Below are 13972 nucleotides of genomic sequence, written 5' to 3'. Positions count from 1 at the left end.
AAAGCTGCACAGGAAATGAAGGCAGCCTGAAGTGTTCACATCCCTCTGCTCTTGAACACACACTGATCACCCAGAGCATTCACATATTTTACAGTAAGGAAAAACTTAAATGTATACTGCAGAAATGATATAGGGCCAGATTTTCAAAAGTGCACAGATCTCATTTAGGCAATTACATCAAGAATATATTTTCAAAAGTGTTCAGCAGCTTCCACTGTTACATCTTTGGAGAGATATTTGAAAAAGCTCCACACACGCTGTAGAAAAACTAACCCCTTATTTTGGTGTCTAAATAAAACTGCAGCTCTTCTAAAAAATCTAACTACAGTTGTGAGTACTGAGCACTTTTGAAAATCTCTCCCAATATGAAAGAACAAATTAGCATCTGGCTGAATCATTCTATTTAAGACAACAAACAGGGTATTCAGAGTGTGTTTTGAACAGTGATGCTACAGGTGCCAAGCTGATGTGAACAAGAGGCAGATACAGAGCAGAGCAAACTGGTTAGTTCTACTGTTGTGTAAAAGAAGAAAAGTGTAAGCTACCAGAAAGCCACAGACCTAGCAAAGACCCAGTGAATGGCCACTGCACACAAACAGATGAATCTTACGGCAGAGACCTCGGCCTGGAGACCAGCCACTCTTTTTTTCAGCTCCTCCCCTTGAGCCTCTTTGGCACTTAGCTCTTCCTTCAGTTGCTCTACCTGCCACGACATTGTTATTCTTTTCAATGTTTATCATTTGTGGTCTTCTAGTTGACCTGTTTCAGCCATCACAGTGACTAAATGTGACAAAGAACTACACAGCAAGATCATGACTGGTCACTCATTCCCTCATCCCTGCTGTCATGATCACAGGAGTTTAAAGTTCCTGTATTTTCACAAGTCCCCAGGCAAGAGTTTCATCACTATACTTATAAAAATTGACACTACAAACATGGTTACAGTTAGATTTATATATTTCAGATCTAGGGCATATTACCCAACCATTTTGAAATTGAGAGCAAGTAGAAAATTAAGACAGAACTAGTGAGAGAAAAATCATTCACGTCAAAGGTGTAAACAAGTAATATGCCAGGAAACAGCTGTTGACGTCAACACAATACAAGGACAATTATGTGCATTTATTAAGCAAGACAAGACAGAGGGATATGAGAAGACAACAGGATTGTGGCTGGACATAAGCCACAAGGGGGATAAGGCTGTTAAATCAACAAAGGGTAGGGAGGAAGTTGTCGGCAGGAGAGAAGTGTATGTGATGTATGGAAGAGATCCAGAAATTGATCACAAGGAAATAGGCTCATAAAGTCTGTAAAGGGAGAGGACAAGGTGACATGAGTTTCTAACACAGTGAGGGAGAAATAACTGGATATGGTAAGGCAGTATTAAGGCTTGGAAATTCAAATAGACTTTGCACATGCCTAAAATGTTTCCCCCTCCCCCCTTTATTTGCTAGTGGTAACTCAACAGGATAAAAAGTACTATTTAAAAACCAGAGGCATTTTTCCTCGGGTGAGTCAATGTACTGGAGTGGTGGGAGCACTAACAAGTCTTATTACCACATATATTTCTGCTTTAGGGAATTGTAATCTTTGTGTTTAACTTTCTCCAACAGGTTAGAACTGTATTGTTTAAACAAATAATTCCATTCCAGGACAAATACAGTGGTGAGCACTCCACAGAATCCAGCAGAAATAAAAGTATGAAGTGACTTTAAACGCTACATAGTCCAGCAAGCAGTGTTGATACCAAGTTCTGTGCCAAAGTACCTGTGTTTCTCAATGCCATCCTGGATTCGATGACATGAGTAGGAGTACTTCTGCCATCTGTTCCCCAAGGCTCAGAGTTCATTATGCTATGATCATTGTTCTCTCATTACCTTGTTTTTCATGAATTTGGAATGACTACGGTACACCTCCATTTGCTTCATTTCCTCCTCACGCTCTTCTGTGCTTAGAGCTCCATTTGACTTCAGCATCTGAATCTCCTCTTCCAAGTCACGGAGGCCACGTTCCATGGAGGAGATTTTTGAGTCCTGAAAAGAGTAACGTGCAGTTATACATCTCATTAACACACCATAAAAGGAACAATGTATATGAGTGCACCAGTGTTGTAACTGCCCCTTAATAAACATTCCCTGAGTAATTACTCTGCACCTGTTTAAACATTATCTCTCTGAGCAGCTAAGACTGGCTGCCTGAGAGGGCACTTTTCCCCAGTTCTCTCCATTCTGCAAGCAAAGGAGTTTAAGCCTGTAAACTAGGTTGTTGTTATGGGTGGCATATGAAAAGAACACTAAGTAAGAGACTATGAAACAGTCACTTTGCAGTCCTGAGGTGATATATACCAGGGAAATTATTATGGCGACAGTAATACAAATAATGATAGCCACAGTATTAGCACAAACAACAGATTCATAGTTACCCTAAGCCATGGATGTGCCACAAGTATAAGAGAAGAGAGCTTGTGAAACAAATTAGTCTCAGCTTCTACTTACTGATGTGGTCTTGGTGACAAATGAGGAACACATTAAACACCATAAAGCATGGAACGGATGAACTGATATCAATCTATTCCTGAGTGGATGAACATGTAGGGGTTGCTGAACTAGTCCAAATCTCTCTCATACTTTTTCAAACATTTCTACATAGTTAAAAAAATACATACATGTTACAAGTAAGCAATCCAACTGTTGTCTTTTTCATGCTGTAACAGAATGAATGGAGGTCTTACAATCTACTTGGTTAACTGTTGACATGGCAGACTCAGGTGTTAGAAACAACAGGAAGAAATGGTTACTAACCTATTCTGTAACTGTTGTTCTTCAAGATACGTTGCATATGTCCATTCCATTTCATGTGTGTGCACGCCCAGTGCACAGCTGTCAGATATTTTTCTCTCAACAGTACCTGTCAGGGTGGTGCATGTGCCCTCTGCTACTGCATGATGGTATAAAGGGCAGAGCTGCACCCAATCTCCCTCAATTCCTTCTTACCAGACAGACTCTAGTAGAGAGAGGAAGGAGGATGGATTGTGGAATGGATATATTCAACACATTTCAGAGAACATGATAGTAACTGTTTCTTCTTTGAGTGATTGTACACGTCCATTCCACTTCAGGTGATTCACACAAGCAGTTCAATCTGGAGGGGGGATCGGAGTCTACCTGAATAAAGACTGAAGGGCCACACAACAAACTCGGCATCATCTCTAGATTGTTGAGAAACATCATAAGAGGTGGCAAAGATATGCAAATTTGCAAATGTCCAGAATAGGCACTTGGGGAAGAAGGGCATTTGTAATCTCTACAGCCTTCGATGAATGTGCTAACACTCTCTTTGGAGGGGTTACATTGGCCAAGTCATAGCACAAACATATACAAGAGAAGATCCAGGATAAGTTTCTTTGAGAAGAGTCGGGACCTGCCCTTCATCCAGTTTACAGCTGCCGCAACAACAGTGAAGATTATTGGAATTATTTAGTCCTGTCCAGGTAAAACGCCAACACTATCCTAGTCTCTTCCTGACATCTAACGTGAAGTCTCTCCTTATCCTTATGAGTATGAGGCTTAGGGGGAAAAGCTGGTAAACAGGTAGCCTGATTAATATGGAACTGAGACACCACTTTGGTGAGGAACTACAGATGAGGGCACAGGTACAGCTTCTCCTTTTAGAAGACTGCATAAAGAGGTTCAGACGCTAGAGCCTGTAATTCATCCACTCTCTGGTTGATGAAATTGACACAAAAAAGACTACCTTCATTAAGAGAGGGAGTAATAAACAGGCAGTCAACAGGTCAAATGGAGAACTTATTAGCTTCATTAACAGCCGGTTTAAGTCAGATGGATCCTCTGCTTGGGGATATAAACAGTTCAACCCTTTAGCAATCTGATTGTCATAGGATTGAAGAAAAGCTGACACAGCTGCAAGGTGGACCTTGATGGAACAAATGGGAAGAATCTGCTGTTTCTGGAATATCAAATAGCTCAACATATGATAGATCAGAACCCAGATAGGGGAAAAATATCATTTTGCTGGGACCAGATGGCAAATCTCTTCCACTCTGTCAGGTAAGTGTATCTAGCAGAAGGTTTCCTATTATTTAGAACAACAACTTGAACTCCATTTAAACAAACATCCTCCTGAGGTGTCAGCTACAGAGTATGCAGGTTGCCGAGTGGATGGCCTGAAAGTTAGGGTAGAGGAGGTGACTGTGGTCTTAAGAGATCAGGTTTGGGTCCAACGATGACGTTAATGGAATTCTGTTCGAGAAGGTCGGGAGATTGAAAAACCAATGCTGTCACGGCCAAACTGGAGCTATGAGTATGATTCAGAAGGGCCATACTGTACTAGTGGGGGAATTCTGCACCAAAAAATAAAATTCTGCACAAAATATTTTAAAATTCCAAATATTTTATTTGCCAAAATAACACAATATAATCAAGCCAGTTTCAATTATTTTGGAAATTTATTTCAAAATATCTGTCAGCAAGTACATCTGTAACAATACAGACCAAAAAAAAGCAATGTAAAGACTTGGGAGCATCACGGGTAGCAGAGGAGCTGATGGACAAGGAAGGAGTCTGGACTGAGCCTGGAGGTTTGTTCGGTGTGGGTGGGAGAAGTATGGAACAGTTTTTTGTGGAAGGGGAAGAGAGGCAGGATTGTTAGGGATTTGGGGAACCTCCCCCATGCAGACCCTGGCTGGTCTAAAACCTCTGCCATCCAGTCAAGCACATCTGTCCCTATTCCTGCACCCCCACATCCCAATGGGTCCCTGCAGCCTCCTCTTCCCTTCCCATGTGGCCATGTACCCCCACTCACATTTAGACTCTGGCTTAACCCTGTCACCCCACTAGCTTCTGAGCCCACACCCCAGTCTGTCTCCCCCCCACTAGCTATTCTGGACCCCAGTCTGGGAACCCCCAACAGCCCTGTCTGCCACACACTGTCCTAATCTGGCTCCATAAGCCAGGTGCTGTGATGAACTTCTTCTGGGAGAAATATGTGCCACTACATGCACCCAGAAAAAATCTCCCCCCTTTCCCGCCCCGAAAATACAATCTGCCCCAGAAGTGCTGCAGTTCTACCTTTTGCCCACCAGAGGCCAATGTGGCCTCTGGTGGACAAAAGACAGAACTGCAGCACTTCTGGGGCAGATTGCATTTTCTGTTAAAAAAAAAATTATGCAGGACACATGAATTCTGCGCATGCGCACTGGCGCAGAAATCCCCCAGGAGTAATACTGGATCAGCTCAACCATCCATCTAGCCCAGTATCTTCTCTTCTGACAGTGGCCAGTGCCAGATGCTTCAGAGGCAATGAACAGAACACAGCAATTGTTGAGTGACTTATCCCATTGTCGAGTCCCAGCTTCTGGGAGTCAGAGATTTAGGGACACCAAGAACATGGGGTTGCGTCCCTGTTCATCTTGGCTAATAGTCATTGATGGACCTATCCTCTACGAACTTATCTAATTCTTTTTTGAGCCCAGTTATGTTTCTCGCCTTCACAACATTTCCTGGAAACGAATTCCACAGATTGACTGAGCACTGTGTGAAGAAGTTCTTCCTTATGTTTGTTTTAAACCTACTGCCTATTAATTTAAGTACATGACCTCTTGTGTTCTTGCATTATGTAAAGGCTTGAATAACACTTCTTTATTCACTTTCCCCACTCTATTCTTGATTTTATAAATCTCTGTCATATTCCCCATTAGTCATCTCTCTTCCAAGCTGGACAGTCCCAATCTTTTTAATCTCTCCTCATATGGAAGCTGTTCCATACTCCTCCTCATTTCTGTTGCCCTTCTCTGTACCTTTTCCAAGTCTAAAAACTGGTTACTAACCTTTTGTAACTGTTGTTCTTTGAGATGTGTTGCTTATGTCCATTCCATGCTAGTTGTGTGCACCCCACATGCACAGTTCCCTGAAATTTTTCCTTAAGTGGTATCCATTAGCCCCCTCTCGAGTAGTGTGTATATGCTTCGGTATAAAGGATGCCACAGGCCCCACATCCTCTCAGTTCCTTCTTGCAAGTAGCTTCAACAGAGGGGTAGAAGGGCTGATCATAGAATGGACATGAGTAGCACATCTTAAAGAACAGCAGTTACAAAAGGTTAATAACCATTTTTTAGTTCTTCAGTTCTTCCTCATGTCCATTCCATACTAGGTGACTCACAAGCAGTATTCCGGGAGGTGGGCTCAGAGTCCATGGATATGTTGACTACAATACTGTTCTCCCAAAATGGGCATCATTATGAGCCTGTTGGATGATGGCATAGTGGGAAGCGAAGGTATGAACTGACCAGCAGGTTGCAGCTCTGCAGATGTCCTGGATTGGTACCTGCGTGAGGAATGCTGTCAGTGAAGTCTAGGCTCTTGTGGAATGAGTGATCACAATGGCCGGAAGCGGAATCTTCGCTTGCTTGTAGAAAGCTCAGATACAGGTGATTTATCAGGATGATATCCTTTACGATGACACAGGTACCCTCTCATCCTTTCCTCTATTGCTACAAAGAGTTGTGTGGACTTATGAAGAACTTAATCCTCTTGATATGAAAGGTGAGGGTCCGCTTAACATCCAATGTATGATGTTCCTCAGCGATCTTGTGAAGTTTTGGAAAGAAGACAGGTAGAAAAACATCCTGGTTGTTGTGGAATTGCAATGCCATCTTTGGTAGGAAGCTGGGATGGGGGTGCAGTTGGACTTTGTCCTTGAAGAATACAGTATAAAGGAGTTCTGACATCAGGGTCTTGATCTAAGAGGCCCTTCTGGCCAAAGTGATCACCACCAAGAAAGTTACCTTCCAAGAGAGAAGCAATAGGGAGCATGATGATAACAGATCGAAGGGAGTCCCCAGGAGCATCAACAAAACGAGATTTAAGTCTCATGAGGGGGACTGGTTCGTAAACCTCAGGATAGTCTTTTCAGCCCCTTGAGAAACCTGACCGTCACCTTATGGGAGAACACTGATTCACTGGAGGGTGCAAGGCTGAGATGGCTGCCAAGTGAACCCTTGACAGAGCCAGACCCAGACACTTTAGATGGAGCAGATAGTCCAAGATAGACTGCAGAGAAGAATGGGAGGGAGAGAGGTTCCATTCAGAGGCCCAAAAAGTGAAACGTTTCCACATGGCCAGGAAGGTAGCCCTGGTGGAAGGCTTTCTACTACCTAGCAAGACCTGTCGAACATGATCTGAGCAGGTCTGTTCTTCAGGATTCAGCCATGCAGCAACCATGTTGTAAGGTGTAGAGAAGCAAGGCCTGAGTGAAACAATTGGTTGTGATCTTGTGAAATCAAATCCAGGCAGAGTGGGAGCACGAGTGGAACTGCCACTGAAAGGTCCAGAAGCATAATGAACCAATGTTGGTGTGGTCACACTGGTGCTATCCAGATAACCTTCACCTTGTCCCATTTGATTTTCAGGAGGACCTTGTGAACCCAAGGGATCGTTTGGAAAGCATACAGTAGGCAGTCTGACCACTAGCGGAAGGTATTGGATAGGCAACCATGCTGTGCCTGCACAGCAAACAGAACTGATAGCATTTCCTGTTCTGTCTGCTGGCAGACAGGTCCACCAGGGGAGGCCCTCACTGCTGGAAGATGACACTGACTTCCTTCAGGTGAAGAGACCACTTGTGGTGAGAGGAAAAGAATCTGCTGAGGCAATGCGACAGTGCATTTTGGGCTCTCAGGAGATGTGATGCCTCAAAGTGAGTAGCGTAGTCCATGCACAAGTCCCAAAGCCAGCGGGCATCCTGGCACAGGGCTGAAGATCGAGCTCCTCCCTGCCTGTTGATGCAAAACAGTGATACAGTGTTGCCCGTCAGGACCTACACCACTTTGCCTGAGATATGGGGAAGGAACACCTGGCAAGCCAAGCGTACTGCCCTGTGTTCCCTTACATTTATTTATATGCAGAGAGAGTTCTTCCTGGGACCAGATGCCCTGGGTCCTGAGGCTGCTGAGGTGGGTTCCCCATCACAAGTAAGATGCATCCAAGACTAAGGTTACCGATGTTGGAGGAGCAGCAAGGGATACCCCTTCTATTACAGATCCTAAGCCTCTCCACCAGGTCAGCAAAGTGCAGACTGGAGGCAGAATAGAGAGTATTGAGTCCAAGTGGTGTCTGCTTGGGGAGTAGACTGATGCCAGCCATACCTGGAAGGGTCTGAGGCACAGCCTTGCATACTGCACCACGTAGGTACATGCTGTCATGTGTCCTTATAGTTTAAGTCAGACCCGAGTGGTCATTATTGGGTGGACTGTGACCTTGGAAATCAGGTTTGACATAGCTCAAAATCAGGCTTCCAGGAGGTAAACTTTGGCCTGGATCAAGTCGAACACTGCCCGATTAACTATTCTCTGAACCAGGACTAGAGTTGACTTCTGCTCATTTATCAACAGACCCAGCACTTGGAAGGTGGCCCATACAGTAGTGATGCTGTGCTGGACCTGTGCCTGACCTTTGATCAGCTGGTCAACAAGATCATCTTCTTCTATGATATGGGTAGACCTGCATGCCCTGATGACGCCTGAAGAAGACTGCTACCACTGTCATACACTTCGTGAAGACCTATGGGGCTGCCGATAAGCCAAAAGGGAAAGTGGTGAATTGGTAGTTGCATTGACCCACTACAAACCTGAGAAATATTCTGTGATCATGAAAGAGAGAGATGTAGAAATAAGCATCCTTTAGAGCAAGGCAGTGTAGCAGTTTCCTGGCTCTAGGAAGGGAATGATGGAGGCCTGGGAGACCATGTGGAACCTCAGTTTCTTGAGATATGTTGAGGTGACCCAGGTCCACCATGGGCCTAGATCCCTCCCCTCTTTGGGATTAGAAAATATCAGGAGTAAAACCCCTTCCCTCTCAAGTCTCGAGGAACCTCCTGCATGGCCCCAAGATGTAGGAGGCTGGCACCTCCTGGATGAGAAGCTGCTCATGAGAAAGGTCCCTGAAGAGGGAAAGGAGTGTGGGATTGGAGGGCAGGGTGGATGAAAATTGAAGTGTGTGCCAACTGTTACTGTACTCAGTACTAAATGAATGGTATGATGTTTTATATGACCATGCCAGGCTGAAGGGTGACAGGCAGTCCAAAAACAAAAGGGGAGATGGATCTGGAATTGAGCTTGGTATATCTCCCTCAGACATACCTTCAAAAGGCCTGCCTGGCCCCGCAGGGATATCTATAAGAGCCCAACTGGGAGGCTGTGGTAGGAAGGAAGGGTTGGCGTCACTTATAAAACAAGGTTACTCACCTTTGTAACTGTTGTTCTTCGAGATGTGTTGCTCATATCCATTCCAGGTAGGTGTGTACGCGCTGCGTGCACAGCCGTCGAAGAAACTTTTACCCTAGCAACACTCGGCAGGTCGGCTGGGCGCCCCCTGGAGTGGCGCCACCACGGCGCCGCATAAATACCCCAGCCGACCCGGCCACCCTTCAGTTCCTTCTTGCCGGCTACTCCGACAGTGGGGAAGGAGGGTGGGTGTGGATGGATATGAAGCAACCTCTCGAAGACAACAGTTACAAGGTGAGTACCTGTTTTTATCTTCGAGGATTGCTGATATCATCGCAGGTAGGTTGATCTCCCAAGCCTACCTAGGGGAGGGGTCGAGTGAGACTGTGGGCAGCCTTGGAGTACTGTCGCTCCCAAGGCTGGTCGTTATCGAGACTGTTGTACCAAGATAGTGCGAGGGGCGAAAGTATGGACGATGACCAGGTCGCAGCACGGCAAATTTTTGGATGGGCCATTGTTGCGCCCCGGAAGGTCCGCTGAGGAACTTGAGCCCTGGTGGAAGCGCTGTAAGGCTCATGGGGAACATAGCTAGCGCATAGCACGTGCGAAACAGGCCGTGACCCAAGAGGAATCCTCTGGAGGAGACTGGCAGAAACCTTCATCGTCGCACCGGCCACAAGAGCTGCGGAGACTTCGCGAAGGGCTTGGTCCTTTCACATAGAAAGCTAGCGTCTGCACACATCCAAGGTGTGAAGCTGCTGTTCTCGCCGAGAAGCAAGAGGCTTCGGGAGAAAACGGGAGAAAGATGTCCTGGCTAGTTATTGGAAGGCAGAACACACCTAGGGAGGAATGCCGGACTGAGGTCGCAGTTGTACCTTGTCTTTATGGAAGACAGTGTTACAGAGGGTCCTATACCGTAAGGGCTCTGAATCTCCAAGACCCTTCATGCTGAGGTAAATTGCCACCAAGAAAACAGTCTTCACGATAGGTAGAGAAAAGGGAACAAGTCGCAAGCGGCTCAAAGGCGGAAATAAGTTGTTTTAGGACCAAGTAAGGTCCAGGAGGGGGCTGGGTGCCGAGCGGGGGGATAAGCTACTTCTCAGGCCCTTCACAGAAGCGAGAGACTACCGGTTGAGAAAACCACCGAGTAACCACCCTTCTCGACCGGATGGAAGGCGGATATCGGCTGCCAGGTGCACCTTACGGGAGGAAGTCGCCAGGCCCCTGCTTAGGTGCCAGAGGTAAGGTCGAGGATGTCGGGATCGACGCCTGTAAGGGAGAAGCATCGGGTGCGATGCGCACGCAGGCCGTGAAGCGCGTCCATTTGGCACATACGTCCGGGGTGGCTTCCTGCTACTAAGGAGGATGCCTGCAACCGAATTGGAACAGCGCAACTCATCAAGCGTTCACATGTAGGAGCCACACCATGAGGTGGAGGGATCGCAGGTCGGGTGACGAGTCCTCGTGGTCCTGTTGCTCAGGTCGGGACACAGGGGAGGGGAACGGAGCAGCTACTGACAGATCCAGGAGCGTGGGTGTACCAGGGTGCCTGGGCCACGCAGGCGCGATGCAAAGATTAGATGTGCACTGTCCCTGCGGAGCTTGAGCAGGACCCTGTGACCAAGGGAAACGGAGGGAAGGATAAGCAGGCGTGGGTTCCATGGCACGGAGGAACGCGTCCGTCAGTGATCTGGGGGAGAGGCCCTGGAAAGAGCAGAACTCTGGCACTTCTGTTGAAGTGGAGGCGAAGACGGTCTACGAGGGGAACCCACCTCTGGGAAAGATGGAGTAAATGATGTCGCGGCCCGGATCGACCACTTGTGGCAGAGGAAGGCCTGCCTTAGCCGATCCGCCAGGGTGTTCCGGACTCCTGGGAGGAAGGATGCACCGAGGTCCAGCCTGGAGGGCTTATGCCAGAAGTCCACAGGTTGAATAGCCTCCAGACACAAAGGGGAGACGAGCCGGTCCCTCCCTGCTTGTTGATGTAGTACATGGCCGTCTGTGTTGTCCGTAAAGAAACGGAAACACAACGGTCCACGAAGGTGCTGTTTGGATGTCTGGCAGGCTACGAATGGCTTCAGCTTCCTGGGACGTTGATATAGGGAGGTTGAGCTCGGTCGGCTGACGCAACGGCCTGGTCTGCAACGACCTAGATGGGCCCCCAGCCCAAGGGAATTGAACCGCGTCCGTCGTAGGGTTTAGTGACGGGTTGCTGCGGATGAAGATGGTATCCCCGCACAAACCAGAGACTGGGTCCAACACCAGTCGAGGGAGCGTAGGGGACCGGAGGGATCGTGACCAGCAACGTCATGGAGTCCCTGCTCGGGCGGAAGACGAGTGGAGCCACGTTTGAAAGGGCCGCATGCGGAGCCTGCGTAACTTGGTGACATAAGTGCATGGCAGGCCATATGACCCGAAGAGCGAGGCCAGGTGCGAGCTGAGGTAGATGAGCGGCTTGCAAAAGCAGTATGAGTGGAAGTGATTCGCCAGGAAGGCAGGCTTGCGGCTAAGTAAGGCTTCTGGCTGAGGGAGGAGTCCAGGGTTCGCTCCTATGAAATCCAGCTCTGTGTTGGAATGAGAGTGATTTGCCGCATTGAGTAGGAGGAGCCAAGAGGCGATAAAGGTCCGTGATCAGGAAACTGCTGACGGACTTGGGCTTTAGCGAGGCGCGCTTGAGTGAGCAGTTCGTCCAGATACGTGGTAGACTGTATTGTTGCTGCGAAGCGTGGGCCGGTCGCCAGACTTGCCCCCATGCATTTACTGGTAACGACCTTCCCGGGGCCGTCAAGACAGGGACCCACAAGGGGAGGATCCAGACAATTGAAAGGGTGTTGGTTGATCTGTGAACACACGAAGGATCACTTCCAGGTGCTTGGACGGGGATCGCTATCGGATGAGTAAGTTCCCCAATCGAGTCTTCTATGTCGAGGCGGCAATACCCAGTCTAACAGCGAATCAAAGATGGGAACTAAATAGCTTCCCGCAGGGAGTACATGCGGAACTTCAACTGTGCGATAGATCACAAAATATGTATGAGTTCCCCGCCAGTGTCACGAACTAAGTCTGGCCCCCCGGCCTAGGCCTCCCATCGGACTATTGTGGCGACTCCGCAGACATAGACGGGAGTAACAATACTTCCCGCTCCCTCCGGCGTAGCCGGATCTCCTTCTCCTACTCTATCTGGCTCCTCGCGCGGCTGGAGGTAGAGCATATAGACCCTATCTGCCCGAGGCGATTCTCGCCTCCAGTCTGCAGAGGGGTCCTAGGAAAGAGGGACCACCGGACGAAGGGGGAATGGAGAAGGCGGAGGGATGAACCAATGGGATGCTTGGGAGGTGTAATCGCACTTGTCCAACACCGACAGTCTGCGTAGCACCACCCACTGGTGCGCGATCAGTTCACGAGTTGTGACCATGCATAGCCCCGTGACGAGGAAGTAGCAGCCATAAAGCGACCGGTTGACAAAGGGGCGGACAACAGTAGAATCTCGAAGCTCTCGCATCCTCGAACTTAGACCGATCCCACCTTTATCCGCCGGGCGTATATTCAAAAATCTCTATCCATGGGCCTCGATGACGGGCACTTACGAGGGAACTTGAAGATCCCCCTCAAACTGGCCTTCTCGCATGGGGTCCCACGCACATTGGCCCGCCCAGCTCGCCCCACCACCGGCCATCACACTCCTGCTTGAAGTCTGCGGTTTTCGAGGGCGGAAAGATAGCGGGGGCCGGGGTTCGGGTCTAGGGTCTACATCTGCAGGTACACCGGGAGGTGTCATCTGCAAGTGGCACTCTATCCATGATCCTACTTCTTCACCAAGCCAACCCCCCCACATAGCTTTCGTACTTTATCAGCGCTTCTGCACGACAGAGGCCCGATCTCTCTGTCTCGGAGAAACACACACCAGCCCATCAAGGGTAAGTCTGTAGGGCTGCTAAATTGCCCAGCTTCCCCCGAGATGGAGGCCTCATCGGAGCCTCGGCACCCAGGCAGCACTCAGCCTCTCACTATGCGCGATAGACCCCCACAGCCAAGGCTCCCACAACTCCTGAGCACCGCGAATCGTAAGGATCATTAAGAAAGCCTGGATGGAAGGTACTAGACACTTAAGTTCACCTATTCCTCCATCAAAAGCTCAGCACCTCCTGGCATGCAGTCCTGTGGGGCACACGCTAATCAGCCTATACCAAGCGCATTCAACCAACTCGCTCCAGCAGTGTTTTAAGATTGTAGCGCGCTAACAACATGAGCCAGCTGGCTTGGCCACTCCTCGTAGACTAGTGTTAAGGACCTGCCCCATTCGAGTACACACACGTACCTACCGCAAAACATCAGCAAAGTCCATCAATACCACGCAATTCTAGCATTCCTGGATTGTCTCGACGAGGCAGGGCGCCTTAAGTTGACAGTCACAGGCGCTACGATCCTAACGATACTGAAAGAATGATACAAACTAAAACGAGGACGCGGCGCGCACGGCGCGCGGCCAGATACAACGTGTTCGATACCCATTCATCGGAGGCGCAAATAGATACCATGCTCATCACAAACACCTTTACAGTCCCCCCTTACTTCTGGCGTGCACCAATCACGGAGAGCTCGGAGAATGCTTCTACAGGAATAAATAGCAGTAGCAGCCTGGATTTGGTACCTAGCATAAATAGCGGCAAAGGCCAACTACCAAACCCAATAGATAAAATAAACCAGCCTCAAAAGCGCCTGTCAAACCAGGGT

At 48.2% G+C, this 13972-nt stretch overlaps 1 protein-coding gene across 4 annotated transcripts in view; it reads right to left on the bottom strand.

The window, feature by feature from the left end:
- ERC1 (ELKS/RAB6-interacting/CAST family member 1) overlaps window positions 1-13972 on the bottom strand; it is a 633604-nt gene that overhangs the window by 463554 nt on the left and 156078 nt on the right. For 3 of the 4 annotated variants that reach the window (XM_032796761.2, XM_075069542.1, XM_075069545.1), the window contains exons 5-6: window positions 1878-2033; window positions 620-703 (exon numbers count right to left, since the gene is read on the bottom strand). In XM_032796761.2, coding sequence (XP_032652652.1) covers window positions 620-703; window positions 1878-2033 — 240 coding nt within the window. The remainder of the gene's footprint in view (window positions 1-619; window positions 704-1877; window positions 2034-13972) is intronic. The other variant, XM_032796763.2, reaches the window with a different exon arrangement.

Source organism: Chelonoidis abingdonii, chromosome 1 (genome assembly GCF_003597395.2).
Source record: "Chelonoidis abingdonii isolate Lonesome George chromosome 1, CheloAbing_2.0, whole genome shotgun sequence".
Lineage (NCBI taxonomy): Eukaryota > Metazoa > Chordata > Testudines > Testudinidae > Chelonoidis > Chelonoidis abingdonii.
Note: the sequence above shows the minus strand (reverse complement) of the source record. Positions and strands in the feature narration are given on the sequence as shown.